This window comes from Pseudonaja textilis, chromosome 2 (genome assembly GCF_049901715.1).
Source record: "Pseudonaja textilis isolate UNSWEBS1 chromosome 2, rPseTex1.2, whole genome shotgun sequence".
In the NCBI taxonomy this organism is placed as follows: domain Eukaryota; kingdom Metazoa; phylum Chordata; class Lepidosauria; order Squamata; family Elapidae; genus Pseudonaja; species Pseudonaja textilis.
Window position 1 is genome coordinate 150,380,228 of NC_141991.1, and position 22,570 is coordinate 150,402,797.

Consider the following 22,570-nt stretch of genomic DNA (forward strand, 5'->3'; position numbering starts at 1 on the left):
CAGGCCAAGAGGCAATGAGAAAGCCTCCATCTAAACTGATAAAAGCTTTACAGGTAGTATAAAAACTTTGTTGGGAAATAATCTGGAAACCAGTGTAATTTAAACAAGGTGCAGTATAGTGTGGACACATCCCTGGCTGCCATACTCTATCATAGCTCTAGTTTTCAAGTCCTATTTCACAGCAGGCCCATAAACAATGTATTTGACACATTAATCTTTGGAATTTTATTTTATCAGACACATACAGTAGCTGTTCCATTGAAATTGCTTGATGCCCTTCTTTAGGAGCCTGGTTTAGGCCAATGTATAATGATCTCATTCAATACAGGATTGGGAATTAATGCATTACCTTCTTATTTAACAAAAGGCAGAATGATTTTTTGGAGCACTAAGGCAGATGTCATTTTGGTTAGAGAAGTTTTACTTTTAATCATACCTTCACTATTAAGGTAGCCATGCACCCATATTTCAAAAAGTATCACATCTCTTCTGCTTTCAATGATATTTGAATGCTTCTGTTTCGTTATATAGTCCTCTTTTCCTTAAGGGATATAATGTAATCAAATCTGATTGTTCACATGGTTTGGCAGGATTTACCCTGTTTAGTACATAATTCCTGATTGGGTAGCACGAGCCAGTGACTAATCCAGGAAATACTGCCCTATTTGGGCATTACAGTACTAACACAATCATGTGGTCCTATACCATTATATGGATATTCCTATGTTAATGCAGCAACTGTGCAGAAGGAAAAGCAGCTAGGCATTCGTAGAAGAGAATGGTTAATATAAAAACCCCTTCCAAGGTCCTTTGGTAGGAGGTGAGGGAGAAGCATCAGTGAATAAATAAGGCCTAAAGGCTCATAGTGGCAATGTCTATCCAAGTACTAAATGGCTTCCCGGGCTTTGAAGCCAATAATAAAGGAATGGATTTCTTCCTGACTACAGGACCCGTGTCATAGTCAGGAAGCTGCCCAGCCATTCAAGCTTAGCTTACATTTGACGTTTCACTGCAGTGATAAGCAACGATCACCAGCACAGGAAGCTCCTTGGCTCAACAATGCTGTGTCAGTATAACTATAAAACGGCCATTCTGGAATGTGGTTCATCTATTCAAGATGAAGTGACTCATGAGTAAGCCCTTCAAAATCTTGATCCTGAATTTAGGGGCCTCTCTCTACTGCTGAGTTGAAGTGCTGTCCACCCATCTATGTTCCCCCAGGCAGAACGGGTCTCTGCTCAGAGTCCATCCCTGTCCTGCCTTTATTACTTTTCACAACTACCTGTGTTTCCACTCACAGGTAGTTTCCCTGACTTCACTCCAAGAGTGACTCTGGAAGGATCAAAATAAGAGAGGAAAACATCATTCCAAGGCTTTCTCAGTGCTGGGCTGCTGAGAACAAGACCAAGGCAAGGACCAAGATCATGGGGACAAGGAAGAACATAGAGACTGCCAGGGCAAGTTTATGCTGTAGGTAGGTCCAAGTGGGGAAAGGCTCCTGTACATACAACAGCTTTTCAGAGACCATGTGGTGGTGTTACATTGTCATCTCATTTTCTTTGTCCACCATGACTCCTTACTCCTTACACCATGACTTTGCAGGATTTTACAGCATTTCAAATAATAATAATAATGTATTAAAAATAGAGTTATCCCTCCCCACCCTCCAAATAAGTGCACTTGTTACTTAAAACAGGCATTCACTTGGGATGCCAGTCATGGGTGACTAATGGATAGCTCAACCAAAGAAATGTCAGGTAACTCTTTGAAGAAATAGAAGTTCTCCTATGTCCTCCCTCCCACACCAAATATTTTTTCACCCTTTTTTATTTTGGTCATGGCCAACCAACAGTTGATCAAACTTTTTTTTTCTTCTAAAAAATGAGCAGACCTTCAATATATTCGAAAAATGTCTGAAGCAACACTGAGAGGTGACTCCACTACGGTACAAGGAAGGGGTCCTTCTCATTGCTCAACTAAAATCAAGTCTATGCACAACCTTATAGCCTTTAGATCATGAAGGTGCCAAAATGTGATACTGAGTCATCCTTGTACAACAACAACTCCTGTTTTGTTATTTTGATGAACACTTCTTCCTCCTCTTCTAGATACACCGTCCCAGCAAGGAAGCTATTGCCGTGCCACTGTTCACTGTCCTTGGAGTTGCAATAGGTAATGTAGTTGGTCAGCAGTAATATCTTCTCAGGATAGCGAGGTGTCCTTTTGTAAATGTGGTGGGTGAAAAGAGAATTTCTCTGGTGTTTGGTTAGACAGCTTGAATACATCAAGCTGAGCTTGGAATAGACATAGTAGTAGCCAGACTTGCTGCAAATCAATGAACCAGCTTTGTAGTCCATGTCATGCAGAAAGGCAAGCCCGTTCTGATGTTCCCACTGCAGGACTCCATCTATAATCGCAGTGTCAGGGAGTTCTGGAAAATACAACCAGACTTATTTCATAGATGGGCGGGGAGGTAAGCAAACAATTTTCATAGAATCTTCACTAATAGATTAGCAATGAAAACTAATTTTAACAATCTGGCTTCAAAACACACACATACCCACATACACGCATAGAGAACACTGAACACGGGAGAATCATTGCCTCAATTTAAGCCGAAACTTCATTTTGGGAAGGGAAAGGGCAGTGAGCTCTGACTTTACCTCCCTCACCCGCATGGCCACATTCATTTCAACATAATAGCCTCACATATGGATGCTGTTTTACTGTAGATATGAGACATCCACCCTCACTGGGTGATTTTAGTAGATAATTCCGCTCTCTTTCTTAGTGTACCCTCCATCACAGGGAATAAATTGAGGGAGTACCATCTTACTCTCCTGGAAGGAAAGTGGAACAGAAATCTAACAGAGTTTAGCTTTAGCTGTCTGCGTTAGCTTTGCGGATATCTAAAGCAGTGTTCCTCAATCTCAGCAATTTTAAGATGTAGACTTCAATTCCCAGAATCTCCCAGTCTGGTCTCAAGAATTCTGTCTTATTCACAAGCAGCAAACTAGTCCTACTCCAGCTTCCATGCATTTAAAAGCTGAATAAAAATATGACTTCATAAGAAGATTTCCTACCTAGTGTCAGATGAGCAGATGGTCTTTTGAGAGGAAGCTTGGGTGGAGCTGTTAAAAGGAATAAGATGAAACTGATTGTTATCAAAACAGGTAGCTTGAGAAGGCTCTATACAAACTCAATGCAAGCTAACGAAGGCATATTACGAACACTGCAAATGATAGAATACAATTATATATTGAAAAATAAAATGTACTAATTATATGCACTAAAACTATCAATAACACAAAACTCCCTTTCATGACCCTATTGACCCTATTCGGGTAGAGTCTGGGCGATTAGATGGAGCTGAGTATTTGCTGGCTGGATGTCCTTCTTGACACCTATGTGGAGTTTGCTGCAGATATTTTTTTCTGTGTGCCCTAGAAAAGAAACATCTGCTACTACCTAGGATTTCAACTTTCCGAGTGGGAGGCGAGTGTTTTCACCACTAGGATCTCCTGTTCTGTAATTGTCCTGTAATTTGGGAGCAAGAGATGACATTTTCTCCCTGCATTTGCTAACTGGACTTTGAAGAGTAGGAGCATCTTTCTGAAGCAGGACCTGGTACCAAGACAGGTGCAGAATGGAAAATGTAGTCATTCAGATAATCAGGTCCTGCTGATTAGGACTTTGTGAAACAATGTCAGGGCCTTAAATTGTGCATGGAAAATGATGGCAGTCTAGGTATATTCTTCCCAGAACTGATGGGAATGGAAGAAGAGAATCGTGTTTCTCTTTCCTATTCAATTGGCCCAACCAAGGTAATTGTCAAGTAATTTTTGAGAAAGTTGCATGGCCTGGCTAGACAGATTGTGTATATTGATGTTTCACTTGCTCATTCAGCCTTTACTGGTCTGGTTGTGTTCAAAAGTTTCGAGATTACAACTCCCAGAATTCCAATAGTTATGCTATTTGAATGTCATATTTCATTGGGGAGATCTGGTGGGAAAAACAATTCTCAAACAGTAATTCTTGTGGCTTGTTTGGTAATAGACATTTCTTGCTTTTACTCTTTCCACTGCTGTTTCTATCAAGATGTATACTGTATGTCTTTTTTTATAGATCCTTCACACTCCTACAGTGTCTCACCCACAGCGTTTCTCCATGCTTATAATAGATTACTATGAACTGTTCCATTAATACATTATACATTATTCCTTTAAACTATGGAAAAATTGACACAGTATGTAACCAGAATTGTAACTGAGAGGGTGGGTAATGGAAGGTGTCAGTTTAAAGACTTGATTTGATTTTATAGAGTTGCTATTGTATGGAGTCTTATTATATAGTGAAAAACCGATCAAGATTTCACTCTAGTTCCCTAACCAAGTCAACTTTTTTTTCCTCTTTAGTCTTGTCTATGGGGATTCTCAACCATCCAGGTTGTAGTTTTTCTACAGGTGCTGTTTTCAAAAGGCAACTGGACTTGCTTGGTTTTATTTTTTCTTTTGAAAGCTTTTTCAGTTCTGATAATGAACTGAAGAAACTTCTTAGTTGAGAAGCAAAATGTTTTCAAAGGGGGAAAAAACTCAAGGCAGTCCAGTTGCCTTTTGGAAAAAACAGTTTTCTTCCTAGTGTTTTCCCCATGGTAAGCTTTTTCTTTTTTAACCAACCGAGTGCTGATGTTTGTGGCAGGATTTGACCAACCAGCTTGTTGCCAAGCCTGGCATCATGGGCAGAGAGAAAGGGATTGTCTCAAGGTTACTGAGCTAGCTCGCATGATAAAGTGAGCTTAGAACATACAGTCTCCTGGTTTCTAGCCTGGTGCTAGAAACCAAACTGATTCTCAGTTAGCCCTAATAATGGGAATAACACATTTTGGCACTAGCTATCATTCTTCTCTGTGTTTTACCACTTGGTGCTCTATCAAAAGAACTAAAAAGGGCCATTAAAGGAGCATTCATCAAATAATCTTCCAGTCCTCAACAAACCTGACTCTAAGCAGTTTTAAGCAGCTCTTATATAGAGTGAAACATTTTGCCAGCTTGCAAATTATTCAGTCTGGACTGCAGGCTTTCACTCTCAGTCACTATTTCCCTCATTCCTGTGCCCTCCCACCACCTTATTCCAGGAAAGCAATTGCCAATAACTTTTCTTCTTGTCAGTATTGGTCCTGGACATTTTCTATGTCTGTCTGTCTGTCTGTCTGCCTGCCTGCCTACTATCTATCTATCTATCTATCTATCTATCTATCTATCTATCATCTATTAACAGATAATGAAGTCTTCCATTTTTTGCCTTTCAGAAATAGTTGCCTGTCTGTTCTGATGATAGAGCAACTGGGCAACGCTAAGAAATCCAGATCATTTCAAGTTTCCTTCAGCCCAGAGAAATACTTTGGAATAAAGAGACAAAATGTGGGTATTTGTACTATATTACAGGAGCAATATCCACCACAACCAGTGAACTATTAAAAAATCAAGAAATTGTGACTTTTAAAAATAATATTCCTGAATGTCTTTTTTTAAAGATTGGGTGGAGGATCTTTGGCTATTGATAGATTAATACAGTGATGGTAAACTTATGACATGTGTCAAAAGAGACATGACACAACACACCTACGTTCGTTACCTCCAACAACAACTATTCTCAAGAACATGAGCCATTTTCATGCACTGTTTGGTAGCCATGAAGGATGTGAAAGAATGGTTTTTGTAGAGTTTTCAGTGGCTGCAGGAGAGCATTCTACAAAGTTGCTTAAGAACAAAGTCTTCAGGTGACCCAGAGTAGCCTCAGGTCGGCTGCAGAAGGCCGCCTACAGGTCAGCAGATCCCAGGGAACACTGGACTGTGAGAGCAATCAATCATGCCATTCTTTAAGGCTCACATGCCTCGAGGAAGGGAACTAGGTGGCCTTTTTGAATGGCAGTGGTGGCACTAGAGCTGAAATCGAGGCCCAGGGACTCTATTTCAGCCTCAGTGCTGTCACGTAGTGTTGTTCAAAGTGGCCTAAGTGGATAGAGAATTTTTTCTGTTTGGGGGAGGGGTTGACATGCCAGCAGTGGCAAGTTAGGTTTTTTCCTACATTTTTGACATGATGAATCCATATGGTTTACCATTGTTTACCTAACACTTGCTAGGTTCTGTTGCAAAATGAATCTGAGAAATGCTAATCTGTTAAGCCTTAACAGTGAAGAGAACTATGCACAAGCGTTTCATTTGTACAGTAAAAACACACTGATGATTGAATTGAATTGCTTTCCTCTTTCTTATATTTCATTGCAATATTATTCCTTATTGTCTATGGGGATTCTCAGTCATCCAAGTCATGGTTGTCCTAAAAGTGTTTCCCCCAAAAAAGGCAAAATGGACTTTTGGAAAGAGCTGAAGAAGCTTCTTGGATGAGAAGTGAAACATCTGTTTGCCCTTTGGAAAAAAGCATATTTGGGACTATTCACTATTGGAAAGGGAAAACAGTCAGGAGATGACACCAATAACTTTGGAGTATGTATATACACATTTGCACACCCATTGTGTGGGGCAGAATGGGCTAAAAGAGGACCTTTCATCATCAGTACACTTCCCACCCTGCAAGGAGGGAAGGAATAGCATGTAAACTGCAGCATAGAAATTGTCACTTAGCATTGGAAGGATTGGTCATGTGCCATCAAATTGATATTGAATTTTAGTGACCACAGATAGATTTGCTCCATAACCCTCTTTCCCCAACCTGGTCCTTTGCTTTATGGAGCTGTCATGTAGAAATGGAACTTTCTGTAGTACCATATTAAACAATATGTGAAATCTGTTTAATTCTACTTCCCACTAATTGCTGAAAAATTATGACTCTGGTATTTAAATGGTATCCTATGGAAACGAGTTTAGGTGAAGACTGGAACAAAAGAGAAGAGAAATTTACCTTGTATAATTTTTTCAGCAGTCGCGTTGGCTGTTCCCTAAAAAAACCAAACCCAGTAGACAATTGTTAATAAACCAACTGAAAAAGCACTAGAAATTCATTTTCTACTCATACATGCCTCTTCTTCACAAAACATTCTTATTTATTTAACATCTTTATTTGGAATATTAATTTCCACCAAAAAAAAATAGAACCAGAGTTCAAAACCGAATTCTGAACAAAATTCTGGATTCCACATGTTTCTCCCCTCTATTTCTCCAACAGGAACATAAAGAATCTTTGAAAAAATCAATAAACTAACAAGCAGCTGGGGCAACCACAACAGAGGTTAAATTAAGGTGAATTCACCATCTGCGCACTTATCCACAAACTTTGATCTTGCGTTAGCTGTTTATATATGCACAGAGATCATGCATGGGATGAGTTGGTCAAGATATCCTCACAGGATTCTTTAATATTCATTCATTCTTCAGTTTGATGAGTTGAATTATCACCGAGAATATCCAGTGTGTTGAAACTTCTTAAGAAAGGATGAATAGTGCCCGGAAACATTCTGCAAATGCCTCAGCAAGGGAAATTGGTGAAGGCATAAGTATGCGTGAAAATAGCTTATATTACTTAGAACTGCCTATCCCTGCCCCCAAATCTAGCTGCATTTGCAAGAGCAGAAAGTCAGACTGAACGGAAGCCAGCAAAAACAGAGGAAGAGAACTCTCCTTTTAGCATGAAAACCTATGCTACTATGGTTCTATTAGAAATGTGATAAAAACAGAGACCTCCTAATGCTGTATATTCTGATCTCATGCACAGCCTAAATTTGAATGGAAATAAATCTTAAATCACAGAAAGTCATTAATAATAATATTAATAATAATAATTGTTACTATTAGTTTGGGTATGCATTTATATTATTATGTTATTAATAATAATAACATTATTATTTTATTGTATCAGAACAACCAGGGATTAGCTGTAAAAAAAAGAAAGTTGTGCTTCTTAAATTACATATAATCCTGTCTATAGAATAATGGTAAATTAAGTAGTAGGAGATGTAAAAAAATAACATATTTCAATTCAACATGGAAATCATTCCTAGGTTATGTGGCTTACAACACATCTGAAGTTTGAATCTCTGTCAACATAAGGATTTAACCACAAGCCAGAATAAAAGGATAGCATTTCCCCTTATTTTTGCATTTTTATCAGTAATTAATAATCCAGAACTGAGCAAAAAATTAAGAGAGGATTCTAGGATAAGAAGCCAACTGAATACAGTACAGTGGCTAGACTCACAAATCAGGCTAATTCACAATTAATCATGACTGATGAGTATAAACCCTCAGTGGGTTTGGTTCATACATTTTGTTTAGCTATCTGCAATAATTTAGAAAGCATGCAATGACTCATTTATAGAACATTCTACCAAAATCAGACAAGCTATTGATATGGCTTGGAGGAATATATGAAGACCAGCCTCTGTCATTTTTTCCTTAAGTAAAGAGGGAAAATTTGTAAAATATACAAAGATTCCAAATAGATATTCTGTTGACTTATCTGTAAAATTATCTGAAAGAGGCAACTGTTTAATTGCCCTTTGTATTTCCATCTCATACAAGGTACATTAAAAGAGACTAAAAATGGCAGTGCCATATACTAATTATTGGTCTCATGCTTAGATCAGATTAATTGAAATCTAGATCCTGCTGTTCAGTTGACTTGCTGGAAGTGGCTTTCTCTCTCTGTCTCCCACCAATATTTTTTCCTTTTGAAAGCTACTTTGACCATTGTCAGTACAACCCTGAATTTATCATACCTAAGAAATTATTACTCTCTTTTCTCATATCCCTGCACACATACGCGAACACACACCTGATATGTAGAGCCAACCACACTAACAAATGACAGCATAGCTGTCCTGGTTTCAACTGAGGAGAAACCAAATACTACTACACCAAGGACAAATGGTCCAGCATATTCATTGACTAGGTTCCTCCTCCAACACCCTAGCCTCTCTTTCCTGCCCCAGTAGAACCTCATTCTCACCACGCTTGATCACTCTCTATGACCTGTGCCATTGCTGTGTCCAGTTCCTTGCGAAAGGAAATCAGGAGATAGGCTTGGATGGTTAAGCCACTCAGCACCAGCAGCACCAGGAACCCCAAGAACAGCTGGCAAGCTTGACATGTCTTCGGACTCCTCCGTCTGGGTGGCACAAAGGGAACGTCCCTTAGTGTTGGATCCACAACAAAAACAGAGGGGTACCCTGCAGCCGCTTCCATCGTGTATCCTTCAGGGGAAATGTAGAAAGAACTGCAGAACCCAGAGGCGTGCTGCTTATCTACAGACTGAGTCTTGTACATGAGCGAGAGAGAGAAAGCATGCAACGCCCACAACCCCTGGGGAGGAAACCACAAGGTTACTCAACTGTCCTTTATACGTACACTGGCCATATTTGACTTGGTGGGCTGGGACTTCCTCGAGGGAAGCTACTTCTCTTGTCTTTTCCTGGGTGGTACATAAGGTTTTTGGTTTGAACACTGACATTTTGTACTGCCCACCTGTTGCCATGAAGGGAAAGATGTGTGTAACTGGGAGTAGGGCTGTCCTTCCTCTGTTCAGGATTTTTGTCTGCTCCCAACTCATAATAAGTGAAAACGGAAGCCAAAGTCCATGAAAACAGAAACCCTTGGACTACAGGTAGGTGGAAAGAAGTGTTGGGGTGAGCATCTTACTCACTGTGTAAGAAAAATGTGGTTAGCTAGACAATAGATAAACCTCTCCTTTTAAAGTCCATAAGCCAATAGATTTTTTTAAAAATGTATTTTTGTGATAGAGGTGAATGCTTTGGTGAGAACTCTGAATGAAAAGCACAGCAAATGAAACATCACAAGCAAGCTTTGCTTCTTGAAAATATGTCTCTCCTTATCATGCAGATGGGTAGGGAGTAATTAAATCCAACATGTATATAATTTAGTAGAAAGGACAAGCCTCTGTCCTTACCAGCCTTTGGCACTCTTCAGAATTATTGGAAATACAACCCCCAGAATTCCCTAGCAAAATGGGTTACACTGTGGGCAGGAATCAACAATATGGCACTTCCCTCCCTTCTTTGTATGTAACTTTCATACATGAGTGACATCTGCAAAGGAATCCATCAGACTATTGCATTCCAGGAAGCGCTACTCTTCAAAGTTCCTCTTTTCAGCTAAAACTAAACTGATTGCTCTGATGGAATAATGCTCCTTATTCCCTTTGAATAGGTCAACTTCTATTGGTGTGGCTGAAAGTTTCACATGACTTTGATCCTCTTTTCTCTGATGAACTTTCTCTGATCTCTCCCTGGGGAGAGAGTCCCAGCCACTGAATGATATCTGCTGACAGTGCTAAATGCAATCATAAGCAAATCCAGGAATAGTCTGTGTTTGTGGGTTTGTCAACACAGAACAATATATCTGGGATCCACTTTTCTTCTTTCTTCAGTCTTCTTTCCCTCTGACCTTCATCCCATTGGTGATATTCAATTTTTTTTTACTACCAGGGTGTGGCTTAGTGGGAATTATGTGGCTTAGTGGGCGTTGCTTGGTGGATGGGACAGGGGAATGATACTGTAAAATCCCCATTTCCACCCCACTCCAGGGGAAGGATATACTTCAAAATCTCCATTCTCTCCTCACCCTACTGATCTGCTTTCCAGCTCTGTTCCTGTGCAGAGCAACAAAAGAAGACCCAGTCAATAAGCTGGGACTCAGGAGGTAGAGAATAGATGGGCGCGGGGCCAGTCAGAGGTGGGATTTGCTACTCAACCACTCAAAATTTCCACTACTGGTTCTCCAGAACTGGTCAGAACCTGCTGAATACCACCTCTTCTTCCCCCATGAAAAAAAAAAAATTCCCAATTGCTCTCAGAGGCAAATATATAAAAGAATGGTTCCCTTTGTTGGTTTGTGTCATGAAAATAGGAAAGCTGCAGATCTCACAGATCCTCTGTCTTTCTTCAGCTGCTGACCACAATGGCAAATGCTGGATTTTCCAATATTGTATCAGCCTTAATTTCATTAATTTAGGGAAGAGAAATGAACTTGGGGAAGCTTTGTGTCATCCAGAAGCCTTGGGTTTCTGAATCCAAATTTTGACATGTTTAAATGGGCCTAAGTTGAGGAAGACTGCCCAGTGAAGGATTTCCAAATGAGATAGCAAGGCATCTTGTCCATCAAACTCATATTGGGATTGGCCTTAAAAAGCTTTGGTCTGCTGCCTCATGAGGGCCTTGGGTACAGGGAGGGAGGCAACCAGTTGAGGAGGTGGCATAGCTTGGTGATGAACAAGAGGAAGTTCACATAATTACTTGAAACAATCACTCCTCGGGGTCCACAGCTAGACAATTTTGTTTTCACCATTACCTGTTTGAACTGAACTTTTAAGTAGCTTTTCCTTAATGGAAATATTAATTTTATTTTGTTTTTCAGAGTCTAGCAAGCCAGATGTTCATGCTAAAGTGCTATCCCCCAATGTAAATTGTTCTGACCCAACTGCCGCCCTTTTCTTCAAATCTTCCATTGTATTAAATGCCTCCATAAATGAATCCACATTAGGGTGATCAAAATATAGCTCCGGCCCCACCTGCACACCGATTAATCCCTTCCCCAAGGCCTGCATTTCATTTTTATGCAGCCCATCATTGCTTTTCTAGCCCTTTCCACCTCAATATCTGATTATTCTTGTGGATGTCAGCTGGTGCTCCATTCAAAATTTATGAAAGAAATACTTAGACTCTTTTAATTAGAGAAAAGATATCTTTTACTGAAAATCAAGTGGTAGCAACAAAAGAATTCTGAATCTGAGAAAATAGGTGCGTAAATCACATATACAAAGTAATGGCAACGTTCCCACCCCCAATAGTTCAATTGGTTCCTCCAATTAAAAGTTGTGTATCCTATCATGTGGGCAACTCCAGGTGGTGATGAAGCTTCTGTCCGTTGATCTTGACATAGTTTGATAAAGAGTTGCAGCTGCGCATAGCATAGAATAGAAACCTAAGGATAGAACAGAAACCTAAGCAAGAATGTACTCCCCACAATTAATACAGTTCTGGTTTGTAACACCTCCAGCTCATTTCCCATAATCATTCTCCCCCTCCTTCCCCCGTTACTTATGACAGCCGAAAGATGCAAAGCAAAGAGAGAAAATCTTGAAGGCTGACATTCGGCCCTCCTAGAAAAAGACATTAGTCCTAAACAGGGAAAAAATATATAAAAGGTAATAGACAATATACAGGTAACAGCAACATACTTATTTTCTTAGGGCTTATCAGGATATTTAGTAGAAAATGCCTTGATAAGCGTAGGAGCTCTAATATCCTTCTCATTCACCCACTCAGCCTGGGAAGAGGGAAAATGTTTCCAAGCAACCAAATACTGAAGTCAACCCCTTTGTTTTTGAGAATCCAAAATTTCTTTAACTTCAAAATGTTGTTCACCTTCAATTAGCAATGGTACGGGAGGATCAATCTGAGTTGGTCTCAAGTTGGAAGTATGTTCAGGTTTTAATAAACTAACGTGGAAAACAAGGTGGATCCGTTGAAGAGTTTTTGGTAATTTCAGTTGGACTGCCACAGGGTTTACAATTCATTCAATTGAGAAAGGTCCAACGTACTTAGGGCCAAGCTTTTTTGACTTTTGGGTAGTTTGCAAATATCTGGTGGATAAAAAGACCTTGTCACCCACCTGATATGATTTTTGTGGAGTTCTCTTTTTATCTGCAAATTTCTTATGAGCTTGATGTCCATCATCTAGTGCTTTGCGTGTAACTGGCCAGTTAAGCTGGAGTTGTGTTATCCATTCATCTAATGACTGAATGTTAGGTTTCTCCTGTGGAAGCTCAGGTATGGGTATAAAGTCTTGTCCTGAAGCCACTTTAAATGGAGTAAACCCAGTACTACTATGTACCGAATTATTATATGCCACCTCAGCGAATGGCAATAAGTCGGCCCAATTATCTTGCTGATAATTTATATAGCATCTAAGATATTGTTCCAATACTGAATTAGTTCTCTCACAAGCCCCATTGGTTTGTGGATGGTGGGCAGAGCCCAATAACTTCAGGAACTCCTTCCCAAAGTTTGAGGTGAACTGGATACCCCTGTCTGAGATTATGCGTTCAGGAACCCCATGTAACCTGTAGACATGTAAAATAAACAGTTTAGCCAATGTTTTTGCAGATTGGATCTTTGGACAAGGTATGAAATGTACCTGTTTGGAAAACAAATCAGTTACTACCCAAATAACAGTATTCCCCCCACTTTCAGGTAATTCCACTATAAAATCCATAGAGATTTCCTTCCATGGAGCCATTGGCCTAGCCACATTTTATAGCAAGCCTGCTGGCTTACCAGGAGGCCATTTGCCTGAGGCACAGATAGAACAACTAGCTACATAAGTCTCAATGTCCTTTTTCAAAGTAGGCCACCAAAATTGCCTTTTAACCAAGTGTAAGGTTTTCATGAATCCAAAATGACCAGTGGGTTTAGAACCATGAGCTTGCTGCAATATTTGGTTTCTCAGCTTCACTGGCACATATAATTTGGCCCCCACTCATGCCAATCCATCTCTAACCATACAGTTATTCGAGTGAGCAAGGAACCAATCATCAAGTTTTAGAGCATCTCTTAATTGTGTAGTCAAATCATTCAACAAATCAACCTCCTTCTCCTTCTTTTTCTGGGCTCTGGTAACCACTGAAGCTGCCAACTGTTTGGTTGGGACAATCGGCCGTACCACTTCCTGGTGAGCACTATTATATTGAGGTAATCTAGATAAAGGATCTGCCATGAAGTTCCTCCCCCCTGGAATGTACTTCAATGAAAAATTAAAACGTTTAAAGTACTGTGCCCAGCTAATTTGTTTGGGAGACACCTTCTGAGGCATTTTCAAAGCCTCCAAGTTTTTATGATCAGTCCACGCCTCAAATGGGTGTTTTGCCCCTTCTAAAAAGTGCCTCCAGGTTAACAAAGCCCAGCGTACTGCAAAAGCTTCTTTTTCCCAGATGGCCCATCTTGTTTCGGTTTCAGATAGTTTACTTGAGGTATATGCACATGGTTGCAGAGTCCCCATCTCATTTGCTTGTAGTAATATCACTCCAACTGCTACGTCACTCACATCAGCTTGGACTACAAAAGGAGCGTCCATGTCCGAGTGCTTGAGTACAGTTGCAAACAGTCATTTCAGCTTTTCAAAGGCGGCTTGACATTCCATGGACCACTCCAGTGGTTTACTAGGCTTTGTTTCACCTCCCCTTTGGTTTTTAGGAGGTTTGTGATAGGCATTGCTATCTTTGCAAAAGCAGGGATAAATTGGCAGTAAAAATTGGCGAATCCCAAGAAACTTTGAAGTTGTTTCCTGGTGCGGGGAGGGGCCCATTCCAACATGGCACGAACCTTCCCTGGATCCATTTCTATACCCTCATATGAGATGCGATAACCTAAATAGTCAATTTTTTCCTGGTGAATTTCACACTTGGACAACTTTGCATACAGCTTAGCGGCTCGAAGTTTTTCCAAAAATGACCACACTAGTTTCACATGTTCATCACGAGTCTCCCTGTAGATAAGGATATCATCAAGATAAAGCCAAACCCCTTTGTATAGATGTTCATGTAACACCTGATTGATCATTTGCATGAATACTGCAGGAGCCCCCTGTAGGCCAAATGGAAGAACAATGAATTGGAAACAACCCATTGGGCAGTTGAAAGCGGTTTTCCATTCATCTCCTTCCTTAATTCGAACCCGGTAGTACGCTTCTCTCAAGTCGAGCTTCGTAAAAAATTTTCCTTGGCCAAGTGAGTCAACAAGTCCTTCATCAAGGGGAGGGGGTACAAGTTCTCCACTGAAATAGCGTTCAAGTTTCTATAATCAACACATAAGTGAAGGGAGCCATCTTTCTTTTCACAGAACAACACTGGGGCTGCTATCCGGGGTCTAGCGGGTTGGATGAAACCACGTTCCAAATTTTTATCGATAAATGACCGCAGCTCTTCTAACTCCCTCGGTGTCATCGAGTACAGTTTTGGTTTTGGGAGTTTCGCCCCGGGTAAAATTTCAATACTACAATCCATTGAATAATGGGGTGGAAGTTCATCCGAGGCCTTTTCACTGAATACTTCCTTTAAGTCTGGAATTTTCTCCTCCCCCTTCAGGTTCTTGGTACCAGTGGAGGCCAGTTCAGTGGGATTCTTGAGTTTCAGTTGAGATTGCCCCTCCCCTTCCAGACACTGGTCAGTACGTATGTGCAATGACCCTTTCCTCCAATTGACATGGGGGTTCCATTTCCGGAGCCAGGGCAATCCCAGTATTAGGGGCCGCTCCATCCCAGCAGCCACAATAAAACACAAAGTCTCTCTGTGCTCCCCCATAGTCATTTCTATTGGTTCCATTATGAAATGTGCAGGGCCACCCCTGGCTATCAATCCATCCAATTGGCAAAAGACTATGGGCATTTTTAAAGTCTTTAGCCTTAAGCCCATTTTCTCCACTACCTCCAAGCTGATTACGCACCTCGTGCACCCAGAGTCTAACAAGGCCAGCATTTCCCCTTTGGCTCCCATCGTGGGTACCCTTAATCTCACTGGAATGGTCATAGGGCCCTTGTTTGGACTTACCAGTGAGTCATCTTCCGATTCGGATTCACTCTTTTCAGAAGAGGTTGGAGTTCCCAGCTCCTCTCCTTTTGGAGGGGTGACCTCTACAACCTCCTCCACTTTAAGCAACATTTCGTGAGGCTTCGCTAGGGTTTTTTCAGTTTTTTTTCCTCCTCCTGGCGCCCTCTTTGGTTCCAACTTGGCCCAGCAATCTGCAGCCCAGTGACCTTCCTTCCCACATCGGAAGCAAGCAGTGGTCTTGGATTTCACCGCCATTCCTCCCTTTGGGGGTTTCAAGGCTTCTCAAGGACTGGTGAGGGAGGACTTGCTCCAACCAAACCCCCCCGGTGTCTGTTTCGGGTCAGATCAATTTCTACCTCTGCTGCCAGCACATACCACATCTGCAACTCATTGGGGTCTCTTCTGGCAATGCAGCTTTGGTATACATCTTCATTTAACCCATCTTTGAACACTTCTATCAGGGCTCCCTGGGACCAGCCTCAAATATGACACGCCAGCTCTCTAAATTCTTGGGTGTAGTTAGCCACTGATCTCCGCCCCTGATTTATGGTCTTCATCCTAATTCTGGCCTTACGTTCAGCAAGTGGGTCTTCAAACCTGGCCTGCAGTGCAGTCATGAACAGGTCATACATAATTCATCAGCTGAGGGGCATTATCATTATGCAAAGTCACCATCCACTTTGCAGCTGTTCCCTCCAGAGCCCTGGTAACACATCTAACTTTGGCTGCTTCTGAGGAAAAATCCCTTCTGTATTCCTCCATATGGCTCTAGACTTGTGCCAGGAAGAATCCTAACTCCTTGGATCCCCCCCATATTTTACTTCCAATGGAGGCACCTTTGGAGTTCAACGTCTTCTGGCAATTACTCCTCCCGCTGGGGGCTCCTGGGCTGCTGCCGCCTGTTGTGCTAGCCCGGGTTGATTTATGGGGGTGGCTGCTCTGCTTCTTCTGGCAGGGGCTGCCTCCCCCTCCTCTCCTTCATACCTTTGTTCAGTTTGAGGTTCTTGGATAGCTTCATTTAGAAGATGCATGGCTTGAGTTAGTAAAAAAATTCTTCCTTTCCTTCTCTTGCCATGACTCCTCTCTTCCACGCCGACGGGTAGTGATCACTCCTGGAGGAGGCTTTTCCTCAGGATCCTTCCAGCCGACTCCCACTTGGGTTTTACAGCTGGTTTTTCCCCAAGATTTAGCTCTGCTAACAAGTCAGCTTCCCTTGCTTCCTCTAGCAGCAGAGAATCTTGTCCTCCAGTTGCTCCCAGGTCTTCTTGGTCGCTGGCTGGACTTGACATGATGTTTAAACCCCCTTGGAAGAAAATGTATTATCTCTCCGGGTGGGCTGGTAATGTGAGATTCAGAATAATGTCAGCTGGTGCTCCATTCAAAATCCAAGAAAGAAATACTTAGACTCTTTTAATTAGAGAAAAGATATCTTTTACTGGAAATCAAGTGGTAGCAACAAAAGAATTCTGAATCTGAGAAAATAGGTGCGTAAATCACATATACAAAGTAATGGCAATGTTCCCACCCCCAATAGTTCAATTGGTTCCTCCAATTAAAAGTTGTGTATCCCATCATGTGGGCATCTCCAGTAGTGATGAAGCTTCTGTCCGTTGACCTTGGCATAGTTTGATAAAGAGTTGCAGCTGTGCATAGCATAGAATAGAAATCTAAGGATAGAACAGAAACCTAAGCAAGAATGTACTCCCCACAATTAATACAGTTCTGGTTTGTAACACCTCCAGCTCATTTCCCATAATCATTCTCCCCCTCCTTCCCCCGTTACTTATGACAGCCGAAAGATGCAAAGCAAAGAGAGAAAATCTTGAAGGCTGACAGTGGGTTTCATTTGTATATTATTGATTATGAAATGGCCAAGCATTGATAGAAGATGATTTCCCCCACAAAGGATTTTTATTGGAAGGAGATGGAGGGGGGAAGAGCACAGACTATATTTTCCTAGCTAGAACATTTTAAATATAGCACTTCCTCACATATTCTCTTGGTTAATCATCTGTGGCTCCTACAGCAAACTATTCAAGCTTGTGCAGTTAAACCCTGATTCATACTTGTAATCATGTGTGAGAACTGGAACAATGAGGACGTAGCTGGTGGGTGTGGGGGCAGCAGTCTTGTGTATATTCCAGACCACATGATCGGAATATTATGCTATATTTAAGGGTAGTGTGGAGGAGGGATACACAGACCTCTTTTTAAAAACCTGCAGGCAGACTTCTATCTAATCACACCATAAGTACATAATCTTTGAACTCTTCTGGCTCAGAAGAACAGAAATTTGAATGGCCAGCACTTGCCATTTACTTAATCTGTATTAGATGATATTCTACAGAATTACAGTTTAAGCCCATTGTATTAATCCTACTAAACAAGATCTTATGTCTATTCCAAGGTGATGATCTGGTCTCTAGCATAAGCATCAGAATTTTTTATAATAGTAATAGTATTAAAAATTGTAATTACATAAGTAAAAAGCAATACAAGCTAAAAATATGAAACAGAAGGGGGCAGAAAAGAAAAATAGAAAAGTAAAAAGTAAAAATATAGTATAGAAAAAGAAAAGAAATAAAGAACCTGCTTCCAACCTGCATCACAACTAGTATAAACAATTTTAATAACTTAACACCGCCTCTTAAAATATGACAATTGAGCACTTCTTCCACATTCCCTCTCTTATTTATAAAAAAAGCATTGCCATTTCAATCCTGGTATTAGGAAAAGTCCATTAAGGGTTACAAAAATAGCAATGTATCTATGTTAAAGTTCATCCAATGAAACAATTTTATTTTTACTTCTAACAGTTTTAATCTTTGTTTTAATCAAATAATTGTATTTATATTTGTCCCTTCTTTCAAGACTCTTCAAAATATTAACAAGCCTCTGTTGCTAGTTTACTTTATTGATTAGCCCATGAGCCATATCAAAGTGCAGCATTCCAAACACAAATTATTACTAAAATCTGATAAAAACAATTTAAAATGGAATTGGAATAAAATACAATCTAAAATGAAATTGGAATAAAATACAATCTAAAATGAAATTGGAATAAAATACAATAATTTAATATATGGATAAATAAAATATGATAAAATTATATTTCAGTGTCACCCATACAATCTACTCCAATCAGTCCCATATATGCTGATCTCAACTGAACCATTTTGCTCAAGTACTGTGCTGTGTCATTCAATTTCTAATATTCCCTCTGATTGTTACTTTTGTCTTATTGTATAAAATGTGTATACTAATATTTCCCCTCTCTCTTATTTCTATCTCTATTCTAACTATTAATAATCCCATTATTATATTTAAAAAGAAATCCTTTCTATCCGTCATCTCTTGTTCACTTTAAAGCTTTAATTGTTTGTTTTTTAACCAGCCTCCCATATTCCTTCCTTGGATCTTTTTCCCTATCTGCATCTAGATCCTGGCTATTCATTTTGAACATTTCTCCCATCTCTACCCTTTTCCATTGTCTAGCTTCCAAAATATCTACCCATGCTCCTATTTCCTTTTAAAAAACGTCTTCCTGCCTCTCTGGTTCCCTTTTTAAATCTCTGCTCTTTGATCTCTGGTGAAAGAATGTTGTTATGACTAGATTCCCTTTGCTACTCTCCCGTTCCCACAGCTTGCCCATCCCCCACTGTGGCAGCCCTGAAATCTGTCCCAAGTCTCCTTGTGAGGAGCAGCTGTCAGAACCACTTCGGAGTGATCACAAGTCCTCCCTTTGTATGAATAAGTTTTAAGAGTTGGTCTACTTGCCAATGACTTCCAGTTTGTGGCGCTTTGGTGCAGGCAGGAATCCGCGACTGTGCATGGTCCCTGCCTGTGTTCACTGCCTGAGTGCCCCGAGCCATTTGGCTTCGGGGCTAAGCCACCTTTGCAGAAGGTGGTGAAGACTGGGGGGGCCTGGCAGGGATGAGAGACATCGCATCTCTCTTCCCTAGCCAGCTAAATCTCCCTCTCCGAAGGCAGCTGAGCGGCGGTCTGTAATGGCCACCACATAGAAGAGCTCAGCCGGAAAAAGAAAGTGCTGGAGGAGCTTGTGAAGAAGTGAAAGTGATCTTTGCTGACCGGGACAAAGTAACAGTGAAAGTATCCTGATATTTAATACTTATTAAAGATACATTGTTCCCAGTCTGAGTAAGCAGCGAATGGATATTAAAGGGAAAACTTTTTTTCTTTTCACTCTCCTTCCAAACGGAACAGCTTTGAGAGAAATCGGAAAACCTGCATTGAAGGTATGCTAAATGCTAAAGACTATGCTAATGCCAAAGGGATATGGATTTCTAAATATTTAAAGAAAAAATTTTCTTTTGCTGTGAGTGGGAAGGGAGAGGAAAAAAATTGAAGTAGAATTTGAAAATAAGGAGCAGACTGCCTAGAATTTTAAAGAGCTATTTGAACATTAATAAGACTTCAGAAAGACATATTTCAATTGGAACTTTGTGACTTAATAGCAACCCCAGAAAAAGAAATGGAAGAAGGGGAAAAGTGCTAAAAGAAATAGTTTATCTGGACTGTTTGGTGACTTTGGATTTTTTGGGAAATCTTTTTTTTTTCCTTTGTTTAAAAACACTCGGGTGGTTGTTTTGGGAAAAATTTTTCCTCTTTATAATGGCATTATCCTTGGATGAATCCAAAACTGAATATCAAAAATATAAAAAGGAAGAACAAGACTGGAAAGATACTTTGGACACTCTTTTTCAATCTCTAGAAATGGCGGTACATTCTTATGGAGAATTGATTGCGCAGCAGAATAATCGGGACAAAGAAGAAACCATCTTTGATGAACATGTGATCCTATTTGGGGAGGAGAAGAAAGAGGAAAAGAAAAAAGGGATTTTAAAACCTAAAAAAACAACCAAAAAAGATAAAAATGAGTTGAAAGGTGGATATAAGGTTAGAAAACAACAGAAAGGGGGAAAGCAGAAGAAGAAAAGGGAGGTGGAGAGACAAAGGGGTAAAAAAGGTAAGGAAAAGAATAAGCAAGGGAGAAAGGAAGGGGTGAGAAGTCTCAACGATGGGAAGCAAGATTTAAAGAAACAAAATTCATTTAGAGACAATGGGTAAAGCTAATTGAAAAAGGGATTCTGTAAGGTACATAAGATTGTGTTATTATAGGCGTTTTTAGAATAAAATGTCTAAGATATAAATGAGTATTAATATGTATGATTAAAATGGTATTGACAGGGGTACTAGCTACATTATATATTTATAAATTTGTTTCTTTGCTATTGTTGTTCTTTCTTTTTTTTTCTTTTTCTCTCTATATAATATATTGTGTAACTTTAGGATGTGCTAAACAGAATCCCAATACAAGTTATGTGTGATATTAAGTATTATTAGGTTAGGGGAAAGAGTTAAAGGCATCATACTCCAATCAGTCTACAGGAGAAGTTTTATTTAAAGAGAAAAGATGAATGAAAATTGAGAACAGACAAAGAATGATAAGTATTATGATTTGAACTGAGATGAGATAAGTAGAATAAAACTAAGAGAGTTAAAAAAAGGAAGAAGCTATATAGAAAATGGAAAATGGTAATAAGATATGGAATGATATATAAAAGGAACATGATTTTTGAAGTGGTGTCTGTACGATGAGTTTTAACCGGGGATCAAGCAACTTTCAGAAAAGATGTTTTATGTTTTTATGTTTTATGTCTTGTCTGTTTTCGTATTGGAAGAGAACAAGGAAATTGTATAAGACAGATGGATATAAAAAACGTATACAATCTAAAGTTAAAGAGATATAATTTGAATAAATAGAAGGAAAGGGAGTAATAAAGAGAAGTTCGGGATAAGATATGAAGGTGAACAGATAAGGTAAATACATATACTAAATTGTGTTTTTATGGAAATGTGATAACTTGGAATAATTCTGTCTTAAATAAGATGTTGTATTGGCTTTTTTTAGAAAAAAAATTCTTATGTCATCATATTTTATGTTTTGTTTGTATATTGTTTTGTAAAGTTAATAAAATTTGCTTAAAAAAAAAAAGAACCACTTCGGAGTGATCACAAGTCCTCCCTTTGTATGAATAAGTTTCAAGAGTTGGTCTACTTGCCAAGTCTTTGTTCTTTGCAGCAGCCATTGGCTCCAATTTTTGCAGATCCATCTTTCATCTGATATTTTCTCCTCCAGTTTGCATTGGGCCTTTAGCTGAAACTGCATTAAACTTCATACTCTTAATGCAGTTTCAGTTAAAAGTCTAATTCAAACATGCACTGGCATCGATGACAAGCCATGATGACATCACATACATCACATACATTATTGTGCAGATGACCATTTGAGTGATGATGTCATGATGCATATGATTTCTCTTGCCTCCCTGCAAGTGCCCTAAAAATTTGTAATGACTAGATACAGGCCTCTGTAGTCAGGCTTGCCTCTAATTCAATCCAAATCATGGGACAAGATTGTTGCTAAAGGCAGTTTCTTCTGACTTTACCTTCTTCAAAGTCATGGGTTTGCCGTTACTTGACATTTCGCAATACTTTTCCCATTCGCAGAGCTGGGGTGGGTGAGCCAACAGTTTGGCACCCCTGTTCAAAGTCAAGGGGAGGTTATTTCATTCCAGCCTTCATATGTAACATTAGAAATGAATTCATGTTTGTTATATTTCTGCCATTCAGACTATGTTCACATACTGCACTGAGCCATAAACCATGACCAGTTACTCGTTTTGCATATGACCACATTTTGAAGCTGTGTGACTGTGAACTCGGCCTCACTCTATCTTTCTTGGAAATGAGACGAAAAAGGCAGTTCCTGTGTGTCTCTCAAAGTTTGAGATAAGAACAATTACTCGTGCTTTAATTTTGCATCTGGAGGCAGGGGAAATATAAATACTAGAAAAATGTTTCATTGTTTGAATTTCAATAAAATAGAATAAAATTAAACAGCTCAAAGGAGGGAATAAAATGAAGTCGAATTGAAGATTTGTACAATTAAAATAACAATGCCTACTTTTGG

At 39.8% G+C, this 22,570-nt stretch overlaps 1 protein-coding gene across 1 annotated transcript; it reads right to left on the reverse strand.

Moving 5' to 3' along the window:
• Positions 1-201: 201 nt before the first annotated feature.
• On the reverse strand, positions 202-9,279 carry TNFSF14 (TNF superfamily member 14). The gene is made up of 4 exons (XM_087925911.1): positions 8,988-9,279; positions 6,922-6,958; positions 3,084-3,131; positions 202-2,431 (listed from the first exon to the last, which is right to left on the reverse strand). The coding sequence occupies exons 1-4, from the start codon at positions 9,198-9,200 to the stop codon at positions 2,010-2,012; spliced, it is 720 nt and encodes a 239-aa protein (XP_087782037.1). The 5' UTR covers positions 9,201-9,279; the 3' UTR covers positions 202-2,009.
• Between the last annotated feature and the right edge of the window lie 13,291 nt (positions 9,280-22,570).